This window comes from Narcine bancroftii, chromosome 13 (assembly GCF_036971445.1).
Source record: "Narcine bancroftii isolate sNarBan1 chromosome 13, sNarBan1.hap1, whole genome shotgun sequence".
In the NCBI taxonomy this organism is placed as follows: domain Eukaryota; kingdom Metazoa; phylum Chordata; class Chondrichthyes; order Torpediniformes; family Narcinidae; genus Narcine; species Narcine bancroftii.
Window position 1 is genome coordinate 63341779 of NC_091481.1, and position 15384 is coordinate 63357162.

At 43.1% G+C, this 15384-nt stretch overlaps 1 protein-coding gene across 7 annotated transcripts in view; it reads left to right on the forward strand.

Moving 5' to 3' along the window:
• LOC138748449 (serine/threonine-protein phosphatase 6 regulatory subunit 3-like) overlaps positions 1–15384 on the forward strand; it is a 128722-nt gene that overhangs the window by 75958 nt on the left and 37380 nt on the right. For all 7 annotated transcript variants that reach the window (XM_069908695.1, XM_069908693.1, XM_069908696.1 and 4 more), the window contains 6 exons: positions 2185–2337; positions 4206–4373; positions 6747–6811; positions 9108–9223; positions 11319–11404; positions 14893–14982. In XM_069908695.1, coding sequence (XP_069764796.1) covers positions 2185–2337; positions 4206–4373; positions 6747–6811; positions 9108–9223; positions 11319–11404; positions 14893–14982 — 678 coding nt within the window. The remainder of the gene's footprint in view (positions 1–2184; positions 2338–4205; positions 4374–6746; positions 6812–9107; positions 9224–11318; positions 11405–14892; positions 14983–15384) is intronic.

A 15384-nucleotide genomic window follows, 5' to 3' on the forward strand; every position in this document is an offset into this window, starting at 1 on the left:
GCAGAGCCCACCTCACTGACAAAAGGCAAAGGAGGAAAAACCCAACACCCAACCCCAACCCACCAATTTTCCCCTGCAACCGCTGCAATCGTGTCTGCCTGTCCCGCATCGGACTTGTCAGCCACAAACGAGCCTGCAGCTGACGTGGACTTTTTACCCCCTCCATAAATCTTCGTCCACGAAGCCAAGCCAAAGAAAGAAGATTGCAATTAAGGTCAGCTGCTTCAAATTTTGAACGACGGTGCGATGTAATGACAGTAAGTCTAGTCAGTCAGGAGAGAAATGGTCAAGACTTTACTGATTAAAGGGCTTAGACCCAAAGCTTGACTGACCACTTCTCTCCACAGGTGCTGACTCCATCCAGCTTCTCACTGTTTGCTCAAAGATTAAAATACCTGCAATTCCTCTGTTTCTCCAAGTCCGGTCGGGCTCCAGTTAACAACCTATAACTGAAATGTTGTTTCAGGATAAATTTTTCTATCGAGTTCTATCGAGTTAATGGTGCCAGACCCTCTAATTGAAAAATATAGAACCAGAGGTCTTATTCAGTACAAGGAAGTGGTTCTGAACCTTTCTCCCCCACTCACATACCACCTTAAATAATCCCTTACTAACTAAAATGGGATTACTTGTGGTATGTGAGTGAAAAGAAAATAAGGTTGCGAACCACTGGTTATAAGGAAACAACTGTTGAATGAAGGGACTGTCTTCACTCAGGGAGAGAGAGAGATAACATTGTGGTAAATTGGATGAGCAATATTTGTTGTAGTCTAACTCGATTTGCCGTGGATGCTTAGTTTTGTCGTTTCTTCGGAACTTAGATTATATGTGCGCAGGAAACTGAGGTACACTGAACTTGCAGCAATGTGGTCCGACCGGTTGAAGTCGGCTGCAGAGGATTTGTAGCCACATCAACATCAAGGCTACTCCGGGAGCTGGGAGTGCAAGAAAAGAGACACTGACAAGCAGCCAAAGACCTCTGTGTAAAGCTGCTGAAAAAGGGTAGTCATTGGCTCTGAATGAGGGGAAAGGACACCCCAAGTGGATGAATGGCATCTAGGGTATGATGCCGGGATGCACTCCAGTGAGTCTGTCAACGAATTACTGAGGAAGGAGGGCATCCAGTTGATAACCCAGCCACTCCCTTGGCTACCCTGCAGAATCTAGACAACAAGCCTTAGGAGTGCAATAAAGGATATTGACATCTCGTCCTACATAACATGCATATGTCAGATTCCCATAGATTCAAAAGTATATGGGGATCTGACACAGAAGAATTATAGATCAACTAGTCTTACTCATGACACACAATGTTGGAAAGTGTATGATCATGCATTTTGGGAGAAAATTGAAAAAACCCAGATGTAAAGGAATCTGGGAGTCCTCGTGCAGGATAGCCTGAAGGTAAACTTGCAGGTTGAGTCGGTGGTGAAGCAGGCAATGTAATGCTGGCGTTCATTTCAAGAGAAATAGAATAGCAGGGATGTGATGTAAAGGCTTAAGGCCTGGTAAGACCCCTTTCGAAGTATTGTGAGCACCTTTTGGCCTCCTCATTTAAGAAAAGATGTACTGACAGTGGAGAGGAGTGAGAGGAAGTTCACAAGGATGATTCAGGGAATGAAAGGGTTATCATATGAGAAACGTTTGAGAGCTCTTGGCCTGTCCTTGTTATAACTTAGAAGAATGGGGGAGGATTTAATTGAAACATTTCGAATGTTGAAAGACGTGGACGGGGTAGATGTGAAAAGGGTGCTTCCCATAATGGGAGAGAGCACAACTTCAGGATTGAAGGGTGTCCACTTAGAAACGAGATGTGGAGGAAATTCTTTAGCTGGGGGTGGGGGGTAAATCTGTGGAATTTGGCAGTTGTGGAGGTCAAGTCATTGGGTGTATTTAAGGGAGAGATTGATAAATTCTTCATTAGCCAGCCCATCAAAGGATCGAGGAGAAGGCCAGGGAGTTGGGTTGAGTGGGGAAAATGGATCAGCTCATGATTGAATAGTGGGTCAGACTTTATGGGCTGTAGAGCCTATTTCTGTTCCAATGTCTGTGAGCAATGGAGTTCTCCTCCTCCTATGTTACTACATCTCTCATCAAAAAGTAACTTCCAGTTTGAGATTTTATTTTGAGGTTTCATTCTTACCTTTCCTGTATGTTTTTTTTAAATATTTCTTCTCTATATAGAAAAGTAAAATGGTGACAACCTGGGGCATCCTTGACCCACCACTGGGGAACACGCGGGTACATGTGGTCAAGCTGGTCACTGGTATCTTGCAGGTGAACAATAGCACTGTGAATCAGGAGTTGATGGAGTTGAACACACTGGACGTTCTTCTGGTGAGTACGAGTTGGTCTATCCTACACTGACCATGAGGAAAAGGCATAAATGAATGAAAGTAATCCCCGTTTGAATTTAAACCCACAGCACTGTAATATGCCCTTTTTGCTGAGGGTCCCATGCCGCCCAATACACCCTGCAAGCCCCCGTGCGTTGTGAAGGGTGAGAGGAAACTGGAGCACTCACGGAAAACCCACGCAGACGTGGGAAGAATATACAAACCTTACAGACAATGCTGGATTTGAACCCGGGTTGCTAGCGCTGTAATAATGCAGCACTAACCACTACATTAGAGTGCACCCCACAAGTTCCTGTATAGTTCGGTATCTTTGCTCTGAGTAAAAACTGATTACCCTGTCGAAAATGGTGGATTCACCTGTAACTTTCAAAAATACACTGGATAATTTCTTTGTAGAGAAATGAGGGTCAAATACATCTCTAAAAGGCATGATAGACTTCTGAGTGATAGCAAAGCACTTGCTTATCAACTTCATAGAAATTTGTTTCTGCAACGTAAATAACGTGGTGTCCCAAAATGAAACACTGGCTTGTTTAACAGGTTAATGGGTTTGAACTGCCATTCTCAATGGGGGACCTACAGCCCACAGCAAATCTTCTTATTTTCATCTCACATAATATTAATTTTTTTTTAATGTTGGGAGGAGAGAAGTACAGAAGAAACCAACGAAACTTGACTGCTTCACAGGGAAGGGGGCCCATAGACTTTGAGCTGAGTCCAAGGAGGGGCCATAGGTGAAAAATGTTTGATAATGGCTGGATTAGGGAATTGACCACCCAACTGAAGGTTCTGTCCAGCAAACTATTGGAAACTGAAGTTGGCATAATCAACTGTGCGAAAATCAGCCCGCATTGTAATAAAACAAACAGCAGAACCAAATAAGCATACAACAGATTCCATATTCAACCTTGATAATGCTAGCGGGAGTGAGGCGTACAATGAAAGAGTTCAGTAACTCGTTCTCTACACTGAGCCCCACTCAAAGTGTACAGAGTGTTCATCGCACTTTCAAACACTTTTGGGCAGGGATCTGCGTGAGACCCTACAAGTTTCACACAGCTGGCCTTCTTTGTTTTGACAATAATATGTTCCTTTGTTGGTGTCTGCAAATGTCGGGGTCCTTACTCTTGGTTTATTTGTTTTTAAGACATTCATTGCGGTGTTAGTTACTATCTCACTGCAGTACACGGAAGGTCATGTTAGAAGATTATTACGTTCCCACCATGTTACAAGCCAACTTATTTGTTAAACAACTTCTTCCACAATGGGTCTCGAGCAGCAGAGGCTGTCCTTTATTGCTGCTCTTTGATCTGGGGGGAAATTTGTCGTGCCATCAAGTGTGGATTTTGAAATCTGAATATGGAAATATTTAAAATCTAAATCTGGAAGATGGCTGTTCTGCCATAATCCAGCAGGAGGCATTTACAGAAAAGAAATAACAATGCTTGTATCTTGTCTTAAATTTAATTTAAAAAAAATTAAACATTAGTAACGACCTACACTGCCAAAATATTCCAATTAACCGACATCTCCCCTCCCCACATCACCCCACCTGAGAGGAAACCCATGCAGACATGGGGATAATTAACTCACTCCTTACAGACAACTCCAGATTTGAACCCAGATTGATGATGCTTTAATAGCGTGGCACTAATTGTTAAGCGTACCATGCTCTCTATCTCACGATAATGTGTAGAAGATGCTAAACATTCCTGTTTTATCATAAATCTTGTGCCCTCTTATTTATAGTTGCTGAATCTCTCTTAATGTAGATTGACTGGTTGTCATGTTCCTACTTCGTGTTTGATTGGCATTCTACACTCGTGTCTCTTACCTTTGTCCCGCCAGGATCTCTACTTCAAGTATGTGTGGAACAACTTCCTTCACTTGCAAGTGGAGCAATGTATTAGCACGGCACTGAGTAATCCCCCAGCAGAAGATAGCACTGAAACTAACGTGGGAAATCACACCGAAAACGACGCTGGGTCCATCCGAGATAATCCAATCATCAGACATGTACGTAAACCATAATTCATGAGAAGGTGCACAGTTTTGAAAAATGCTTAATCAGGTTGGACTCTGCTCTAGAGCTTCTATTCAAACCTGGGGCCCACTGAATGAGATTGGAAAGCTTCCCTTGACACCTGTTTGTAAAGGTCTTGACGCAAAATAATTTTGAGTAGTCGTGAGCTTGAGCAAATAATGTAAACCTGTCCAGATTTGCCATAGTGTTGTTATCTTGCATAAAAGCCACTAAACCACTTGTGTGACCCTTGAAATTGCTTCAGTGAGGGAATAAAGCTAGGTGCATATAAACTTGTCTGTGGAGATTTACTGTGGATCCAACTGTATTGAGCATGCTCTGACTAGGCCTCATTCTGAAGTGGGTAGAACTGCAGAAGCCTCTCCTAACCTCTGCAGAAGCACAGCATTTACAATGAAGAGTAGTTGGGGGGTGGGGGGGTGTAGAAAGAGCTGCCAGTGGAAGAGGTGAATGCGGGCTCAATTTTAAAATTGAAGAAAAAATGGGACGGGCGTGTGGATTTGGAGGAGGTCAGTGGGACGAGGCAGAATAATAGTTTGGCGCAGAGTCGAAGGGCCTGTTTTCTATGCTGTAATGTTCTATGGTTCTAAAAGTAATCAAGTAAGGTCATTGTATTCAATATGTTGACAAGTGAATGTTTTCAAACTTGGGCTGTTGTTTTTGTTGCCATGTGTTAAACCTGCGGTTACAGGGTTAAAATTTCTTAGTTTTGTTTTGTTATATAACCAAAAATGAGTTGCTCTTGATTTTACTGGAGGATCTAGAAGCAAGTTAGTGGGGGCTGCACTATTTTCCAGACAACTTATTCATCAGAATTCAAGTTTGTAGATCTTCTCTACTCAACTTGGCATTGTGGGACTTCACTGCAGGTGCAAACCTATGTGGGAGATGGGAAGGGGATTTCCCGTTGTGAGATGCATTATTCAGAAATGAGGTCTAACGATGGACCATGGGCCCCTTATTTGCAGGACCCAAGGATGCCTATTGAAATGAGTGCTTCAGTAGGTTGGAGAGATAAGGAAAGCAAAGACTTGGAGGAATTTAAAGACGATAAAAGTGAATTTTAACATCAATGAGTGCTGGACTAGAAGCCAAACTCCAGGATTACAGAGGAGCGGGACTCAATGCCCGATAGGGCCTGGACAATGCGCATAGTATTAAGTGAAAACACAATGCTGGAGAAACTCCAGTCAAACAGTACACTTTATTTTTTCTTTGGCTTGGCTTCGCGGACGAAGATTTATGGAGGGGGTAAAAAGTCCACGTCAGCTGCAGGCTCGTTTGTGGCTGACAAGTCCGATGCGGGACAGGCAGACGCGGTTGCAGGGGAAAATTGGTGGGTTGGGTGTTGGGTTTTTCCTCCTTTGCCTTTTGTCAGTGAGGTGGGCTCTGCGGTCTTCTTCAAAGGAGGTTGCTGCCCGCCGAACTGTGAGGCGCCAAGATGCACGGTTTGAGGCGTTATCAGCCCACTGGCGGTGGTCAATGTGGCAGGCACCAAGAGATTTCTTTAGGCAGTCCTTGTACCTTTTCTTTGGTGCACCTCTGTCATGGTGGCCAGTGGAGAGCTCGCCATATAACACGATCTTGGGAAGGCGATGGTCCTCCATTCTGGAAACGTGACCCATCCAGCGCAGCTGGGTCTTCAGCAGCGTGGACTCGATGCTGTCGACCTCTGCCATCTCGAGTACTTCGACGTTAGGGATGAAAGCGCTCCAATGGATGTTGAGGATGGAGCGGAGACAACGCTGGTGGAAGCGTTCTAGGAGCCGTATAGATAAAGATACATAACCAATGTTTTGGGCTTGAGTCCTTCATCAGCCCTGAGCAAAATGTAGGCAGGTGCCTAAACAAAATGGTAGGGGGTAGGGGGGAGGGACAGGGGGAGGAGGACAGGCAGGAGGTAATAGGTTGGATGAGGAAGGGCACACCAGCAAATGGGGAGGTTGGGGGGGGGGGTGGGAATGGCACAAAGAGCCTAGTATTAACTTGGGTTTACATAGGGTGGGAAGCTAGTTCTGAGGGTATAACAAATGATGTCCGAAAGACTTCAGAAGATAGACTGAGGCAGGCTTGGAGAGGAGTGATGGATGTAGACGGTGAAGTGGTTGGTCATTTCTGAATTAGAGTTGAGATTGTGAGTTCAATACAGACCTCCAATTGGTGACACGAGAGCTTAAGACTTCTCAACATTTCACTTGGCTCATATGGTGCCGTAAAAAAAAAAACAGGTGGCCCAGAGGCAGTGGAAGAGTTGAGCCAATGGTGAAATAGAGTTGGGTGCAATTCAATCTTGTGCAATTCAATCTTTTTATCTTCATCAATCTTCTTCTTTCGTCCTCCCTCAGCTTTTCCAGAAGTGCCAACTAATGCACAGGGTAGTGGAGGCCTGGGAGGAAAATGAAAAAATCCAGTAAGTATTCAGACAATCAGAAGGTGACAGTGATGAAGGGGGCAAGAGGCCGTGCAACAGAAAATCAGTACAATTACAGTACAACTCCGGTTATCCAAAATCCTGTTATCCAAAATCTTTTCGGAGCCAAACTGATGTCACAGGTTGAAAGAATTTTGGAAAACCCTCTTGAGTAGAATTTCAAGTTTTTGGCATTGGGGTTATCTTATTTTGCTCAGATTGTTTTTTTTTGGTGAGAATTAAACATTATTTCATACTTAAAAAGCCTTCCCTTGTTGTTTAAACAACTGTTACAAGTGGTTTGCTGTTGCTTCTGGGCTGTTTTTAACAAATATTTGGTACTGTAATTGAAAAATTCTCCATTACCAACAATTAACCAGGGAGAGTGGACAAGCTAACACTTTTGTACTAGAGTGGTGTCCTATATTTTCTGGGGCTGAAATTAGCTGAACTAAAGTGGAAGGACCAGGGCCAGAAACTTATCCTGCCTGCCTGAATGACCTCTCTGACAATGCTTCAGTCTGTTCCCTCTCTATGACATAACGTTGAGGGTGCCAATTCTGCTCTTTCTTCGACAGAACAATTTCACAGTTATTTCACTGCGTTCATGCAGTTGTGTTCCAACCACAGTAGTTTGGATTGTATTCTAAGTCAGCATGAAGAGGGATGCAGGCTTGGAACCTGGTTTTGTGCGATATCACTCACGATCCTCTTGGATAAGCACATTATTTTCATTTTTCCTCTCCTTGTTCCTTTTTCACAATGTTTGGGAATGGCTAGCTTTGTTGAGTCAAACGTCTCGTGTACCTGTTCAGAAGGCAAGAAGCAAAATTGTCCTGGGTTGTCCTGAATTTGGTTGCCAAATTCAGCAATGCTATGGATGCGTTGCCAACATCAGCAGAAAAATTGTTGTGTACCTAATATATAAATTGAGTAAAACCACAAATAATTACGAATCCTGGAAAGAAATATATTTGTATACATTTTATATGGAAATCTGAAAATAAGACCACTGTAGAATTTGCAATTCTAAAATCTGGGATGAATTGTAAAGAAGCCCCATATAATTTGAGACCTGTCACAAATGGTCTGCTTGAGCCTGATTGCCACAGGTTCTCCGTCCACTCAGAGTTCTTCCATTATTGCCCAGGGACTGTTAGCACTCTATTCAATCAGACAACACAGAGGGTGCCGGTCAGGTCTGTGGCAGCTCTTTGAAGTAGCTACCTAATTAATCCAATCTCCACCTTTCAGCCTGATCCTGAAAATAATTTCAAGCATCTCCTTAATTCCCTTCAGAATGTTGCCGCTAAATCCACTTCCACTGTCCTTTCAGGCAGAGCATCCCATTTCATTAAATTTCGCGACGCAGCTTTCCTCTCTGCTAATTGATGGTGGCACAGTTAGTGTACGGCGCCAGCGACCTGGGTTTGAATTCAGTGTATTCTGTGAGGTTTGTATGTTATCCCTGTCTTTGCGTGAGTTTAGTCCAGGTGCTCCAGTTTCCTCCCACCTTACAAACATACAGGGTTGTGTTAACTGGGGTATTTGGGTTTCACAGGCTTATGGGCCTGTTAGTGTGCTGTATGCCTAAATTTTTTTTTTAAATTAAAATTAATTGACCACTGCCCATTTTTTAATTTTAAATTTAGAGTATATATATCTATCTCTTTCAACCTGTGAGCCCGTACTGCCCAATTGACCTACATCCCAGGTACCATGGGAGGAATCCAGAGTACCCAGAGGAAACCTACGCAGGCATGGGGAGAATGTGCAAAGTCCATACAGACGGCACCAGATTCACACCCTGGTCCCAGTTGCTTGTGTTGTAACAGTGCTGCGCTAACCATGCCACCCATCTTTTAATTGAAAGAAATATTCTACCTCCTTATTTAAACTTTGATTCGAGGGTAATTTGCTTCCTTGGTCCCTTTAAAAAAAAATTTTTTTTACATTTGTAACATGGTAGAAGCTGATTCTGGCCATTTAAACTCGTGTCATCCAACATCTTGTGGCTATTCCTTATGCAAGAACCTGGGCACTATAATAACTGGCAATAAATCCTTCTTTCCCATTTGGACCACATTAAGTAATGAATGAGACTTACTGGAGCATATCCACTTCCTTCCCTTGCTGAATTCAGGTGGGGATCTGAACATGCTTGATGCAACAGTTACAAATTGCTTCTCCCATTTAGCATGGGAGGGAAATAAGAATTTCTGTTGCTTAATAGAATTGTTTAGGAGTTATGAATCTGGCTTACTTGTGTTTTGCTTCTCGTCCTGATTTCTCTTAGGTCAGAAGGTGGCAAGCGAAAAGGGTACATGGGTCATTTAACAAGAATAGCAAATGCCATGGCACAGAACTCAGAAAATGGACCTAACCACACTTCAATATCACAGCTGATCAAAGGTATTTGTTATTGAGTCATTTGATGGTAGAAGCTGAAGGTCCACAATTGAATATGCCGTTGTTTAGGACGACCCACGGAATTTCTACCTAAAATGTTGGTTTTGTATAAGACGACCCCCCAAATCTGGCACTTACTGCTGACCTAATGGATGCTGTTAAAAGCAAATCACAATATTTTAATTGCAAATGATCATTTAAAGATTTACATTTTATTTGGGTACTTTAAAATAAACCTCTCCCAGCTCCTGTAACAGACCATTTAAAGCATGTACAGAGCCAACAGCACTCGGACTGGGTGGATGGACCCTGTGGAGGACTGCTGAGACTTTGCAAGTAACTAACAGGGCATGCGTGAGATCGTGTGAGAGCCGGCGGGAAGAGGGCAGTGGTGTTGAGACTTCGCTGTCAAGAATCGGATTTTATACCCGACGTCTAGGATGACCCTGATTTTTCGGGTGAAATTTTTAAGTTTCGGGATTGTCCTATACATCAGTATATACGGTATCTGGCACCTCATTTCAAAAAGCTATTGCATTAGTAGGGTAGAATCTTATGAACCACGTTAATTTTAGAGTACAACTGTTCAGAGGAGGGTGAGCGGTGGTTTCTATTGTGCTCCAGAATTAAAATGGGGAGTATGATTTCAGCTTGTAGTTCTTAGAGGGATCTCTACAGATGGAAACCTTGCTATCACATTGTACTCCTGACAGATGACCGGACAAGGTAATCCCCCAAACTAGCTCATTAAACACTGGAAATATCCAGGACTGTGGCTGATGGTGATTCTTCAGTTGATGGAAGCAATGGAAATGGGAATTGTGAAACTATAAACAACAGGTTGGCTGGTGCAGATTAAGAAAGCTACATTAAAGGGTATGGCAACATTATACATTCCCATAGGCATTGCTTAATCACTGATTTCAGTGGGGGAGAAAAAATGTATTATATCCAAGAAAAAGCTTGTGAAGTCAGATTCAGAATTTATTGTCTTGAACACATCACGAAATTCATGTTTTGCTGCAGCGTCACATTGCAAACATTTATATAAACGACCCTTACAAAATAAATAAAAAATAAGAAAAGGTCAAAGTGAGGCATTGTCTTTGGTTCATTGATCATTCAGGAATCTGATGGCGGAGGGGAAGAAGCTGCCCTTGTGCCACTGAGTCCTCGTCTTCAGGCTCCGGTACCACCTCCTTCCTGATGGTAGCAGAGTGAAGAGGTCATGGGCTGGGTGGTGGGGATCCTTGAGGATAGAGGCTGGTTTCTTAAGATACCTCCTCTTGTAGAGGATTGAGGACTGGTGCCCTTGATGTCGCAGGCTGTTAACAACTCTCTGGAATATTTTTATTGCCCTGAGTGTTGGAACCTACATAGTAGGCAGTGATGCAACCAGCCAGAATGCTCTCCTGCAGAAGTTTGAGAGTCTTTGGTCACATATTGAATCTCTTCAAACTCCTCACCCAGTCTAGCCACTGGCGAGCCTTCTTTATGGTGGCATCAACATGGAGGCTCCAGGACAGATCCTCAGAGATCTTGACACTTGGGAATTGGAAGTTCTTGACCCTCTCCACTGCTGACCCCTCGATGAGGATTGGGTCATGCTCTCCTGACTTCCTCCTGAAGTCCACAGTCATCTCCTTGAAGTTGCATGAAAAGTAGTAAGCCTGAGAATATTTGAGTTCAAAGATATATTGATATAGTTTTATTGGGCCTTAGAATTTACATGGAGTTTTGGGAGTCTTGCCTTTCCTACAAAGGATGTAGTTGCTGTAGAGGGCAAAGATTCATCAGATTGATGGCAGATCAGTCATGAAAGAGTGAGTAAAATTCTTGGATGACAAATAATGTAATCTCATAGAAACATTCAGAATTCTTAGAGGGTTCAGTGAGGTTATGGTTGGTGAAGATATTAGTAAAAACACGGAAAAGCTGGAAGAATTCAGCAAATCTAGCAACGTCCATAGGAGGGGAAAGATGCAGAACTGACATTTCGGGCCTGAGCTCTTCAAGGAGGAAGTGTTTTCCTCATTAGGACATTCTTGTCGTGCTACATGGATGTCGAGTTCACATCGCCGACTCTTGTCACTTTCAGAATTTCCAGATGAAGATCGGGAGCGATGGGACAAATTTGTGCTGGGGTCGCTCTCCGACATGAACAAGAAGAACACCGTGGATTTGGTGAGTCTTGTGACTGAGAGTTGCTGATGAGCGTCCAATCATTCCCACCTCCTTTATATTGATATCATCGTGAATTGAACCGCAAAAAGGTTTTCTGTGACATAAGATTTCCTTTTTAAGCAATTTCTCCTCAAAGTGCTCACTCGAACATAAAAATCTACATCACAGTACAGGCCCTTCAGCCCATATTGTTGTACCAACCTAATTACCTACTCTACCAACTGCCTAAAATATCCCGACTTCATAATGCTCCATTTTTCTCAGTTCCCTGTGCCAAAATCCTGTTTCGAGCCCAGAGGACCCATAAACCCTGCAGCAGTAGATATTCACCAAGACAAATGGTAACTTAAACAAAAGTTGCTTTTAATTATCTTTGAACATGAAAATAGAACCAAACTTTAACTTATCTGTTATTAACTTAACCTAACTTAACCCCCTTCTAAGTTCACGTGTATGTAATGTGTGTGTAAGTTCAGAGAAATTCTTTGGTTCACTGTCCAATCTCACTTCTCATTCCTCCAAAGGAGGCAATTTTTATCCTGTGTACAGAATTTAACATTTAAGTTCATCAGGCTTTGGTGCTCGAAAGGTAAATGGCTACCGTTCTTGTTGGTTTTCAGAGAGAGATGTGTTGTTCCAGGGTATCCACAACTGATGTACTTCTATCAGTCACCTCAGTATCTTGCTGACGAAACTTGCCCCATCAGGATTCTCCAGATGATAACCTCTTTCTTTCAGGTCACTACAGAGTTCCTTTCTGTTTCTCTTATTCCAAGTGAAACATTAGACAGCTAGTCCTCTCCTCTTGCATGAACCACAAGGGCTTCGACCAGGCTGTCTTCCAAAAGTTTGCCAGCTTGACCTGTTCCAGACCCAGCAACTTCTTGCTGGTTGTAACACTGTCAAGTTCTCTCTTCTCCCTTCTCTCACTGAGAGAAAGCCTGTTTGACACTCTCTGCTTGCAAAACCACATGACCCTCTTACAACAGCAAAACTCCTGCAGACGATAGCCATGCCAGCATTCTCTTCCATCTGTTGCTTTGGTAAACAATCCATTAGTGAAGTCTCTTGAGCACTCTTCAAAGCTCTTGCAAAAAGGTGTTAGAAGCCACTGTCTAGCATAGCTCCAGTATTTCAAATAAGATCTGTTTTAAAGTGTTTGAATGTGACCAACTTTAACAAACCTTTCCCAATTTATCTCCCAAAAACATTTCTATATACTCTTGTCACAGTCCCTTAAAAGATTCTATTGTACCTGCCTTCAAGCTGCTGCCGGCAGCGCATTCCATGCACCCACCATTCTCTTAGTGGGGGGAAAACTGTCAGTCCCACTAACTGTCCACTAGCTAACCCAAATGTCCATTTCAAGACCGTCAGTGCAGCAAAGCCATGCCACAGAAAAAAATTACAGGAAAGTCCATTTGTGTCTTTTTCTATATGTGGGAACCTTGCCTGATTTTAAAATTATAAAGTGTCTGCCGACCAATTAATGATCAAAGTGTTAATTATTAGCGCTTAATGGGTAGAAAGTAGTTTTGACTTAAACAGATGTATTGGTCATGCAACAAAGAGAGTACTTTCAGGGGTAAACACAAGTTCGAAATGGGACATTTCAAAATATACCAGGGAAACACGATGCTGCTTTTTTAGTAAAAACACACAGAAATGTTGAAGCTCAGCTGGTCTTCCCATCCACACTCTGATTTCCACAACCCTCCCTCCCTTGGACCGTTCCTTCTCTCCACTTCCTCTTTTCTACCCGATCCTCCTCCCCTCCCAGACACCCTCTATTCCATTGAGCCTCCCTCTAACCCCTGCCTGGTCTTCACCATCCCCTCTGACCTTCCTTTCTCAGGCACAGAACGCTCTGTCGTCAGTAGGGACCTCACCTTTGCCCACAACCTCAGTGAGTTCAGCGCATGCCATAATGCTGAACTCTTCTTCCATTGGTTCAGTCTCTGTGCCCTCTACCACAACCAGGATTCTCCACCCCCGCCTCTCACCCCCACTACAGATCCCTTCTCCCACTTTAAACCTTCTTCCTCCTCCTTGACACCTTGTTCTGGACCTGTATTTGGCCTTCTCTGGACCTGTATCTTTCCAACTGCAGCCAACACATCCACTGTATCAACTTCACTACTCTCTTTACTCATTCCAATCTCACCCCTTCGGAACATCTGGCCCTCCATTCTCTCCGTACTAATCCTAACATCAAACCTGTAGACAAGGATGGCACAGTTTTGATCTACCATACTGATTTCTATAGGTCCAAAGCCAGATGACAACTCTCAGACACTTCCTCCTCTGACAGGACCCTACCAAAACTCAAACCACTGTATTGCGCACCATCTCGGAACTCACTGCTTCTGGTCATCTCCTTGGCACTGCCTCCAACCTTATTGTTTCCCAACCCCACACTGCCCATTTCTACCTCCTACCTTTGATCCACAAACCCAATTGTCCTGGCAGGCCCAATCACATCTGTGTGCTCTTGCCCCATCAAATTGGTATCCACTTATCTCAACTCTGTTGTGTACCCTCTGATCCAGTCCCTCCCTACTTACATCCAGGACACTTCACATGCCCTCCATCTGAGCATGTGAATTTTCTGTGTTTCTGCATTTTTTAAAATCCATTTTTCACATTTTTGCAACGATTTCCTTAGTCTCCTGTGTCTGCGTCTTCCCTTGGGGTCTGGTTTCCTCCCAGAAACATACCGGGAGTTGTAGATTAATAGGGTATAAATTGGGCAGCATGGACTTGTGAACCAAAGTAGCCTGTAACCGTGCTGTATGTCTAAATTTAAATTTTGCATTTTAAAAATTATATTGAACATTTTGATAAAGTGGGATCCATTTTAATGTAATTCTGCATGCACTTATTTGAAGCTGGTCCTCATTTCCAATGACATAATTAGGAGGCGTTACTCCCTCCAATGCTGTCAGCAGCATTTCCTTCTATTTTCTGCTTTGCCAGGATAGTGTCCTTTCTGACATTGAGAGGAGCTTCAGGCTTTTGGAGCTCTGTTGTTGTAAGTGATTACAACAATCGCGTTTTGATAACAAATGTTTATTATGCTAATATATTTTCAGAATTCATTGTCATGAACATGTCACGAAATTTGTTGTTTTGTGCCAATGTAATTGCTATAAATTACATTTTTTATAAATAAATTAGTGCAAAAGAAGAGAAGGTGAGCTAGTGTCTGTAGTTTATTGTCATTCAGAAATGGCTGAGGGGTAGAAGCTGTGTTCGACTTCATGCTCCCGTACCTCCTGGTGGTTACAGTGCGAGTTGGGCAAGGCCTGGGTGGTGAGGGTCCTGGTTGCATTTGCCTGGATTTAGTTTATAATTTTTCTACCCCTTCCTATCCGTACATCTGTCCAAATCCCTTTCAAGTGTTCCTTTGGATTGGAATGTATTTTGGCTCTCTGAAAGACTTGCAACATTAGATTTACTGTAAATAACACATGATGTTTGTTATTCAGGTAAACATGCGGAACTTACACTCCTCTAGTGATGACGATGAGAATGATCTGAAAGAATTCAGCTTCCCTCAGGAGGCTGTTCTGCAGCAGGTAAGAGCTGGGAGCAGAGTGGGCTGGGTTTGGTATTGCAGCATGAAGTTTGGAAATAGAAAATCAAGAGGAGAAAATATGAAGTCCGTGACCTTCCATCAATTCATGTATGAAGTCCGTGACCTTCCATCAATTCATGTATGGTCCGTGACCTTCCATCAATTCATGTATGGTCCGTGACCTTCCATCAATTCATGTATGAAATCCGTGACCTTCCATCAATTCATGTATGAAGTTCGTGACCTTCCATCAATTCATGTATGAAGTCCGTGACCTTCCATCAATTCATGTATGGTCCGTGACCTTCCATCAATTCATGTATGAAGTCCGTGACCTTCCATCAATTCATGTATGAAGTTCGTGACCTTCCATCAATTCATGTATGAAGTCCGTGACCTTCCA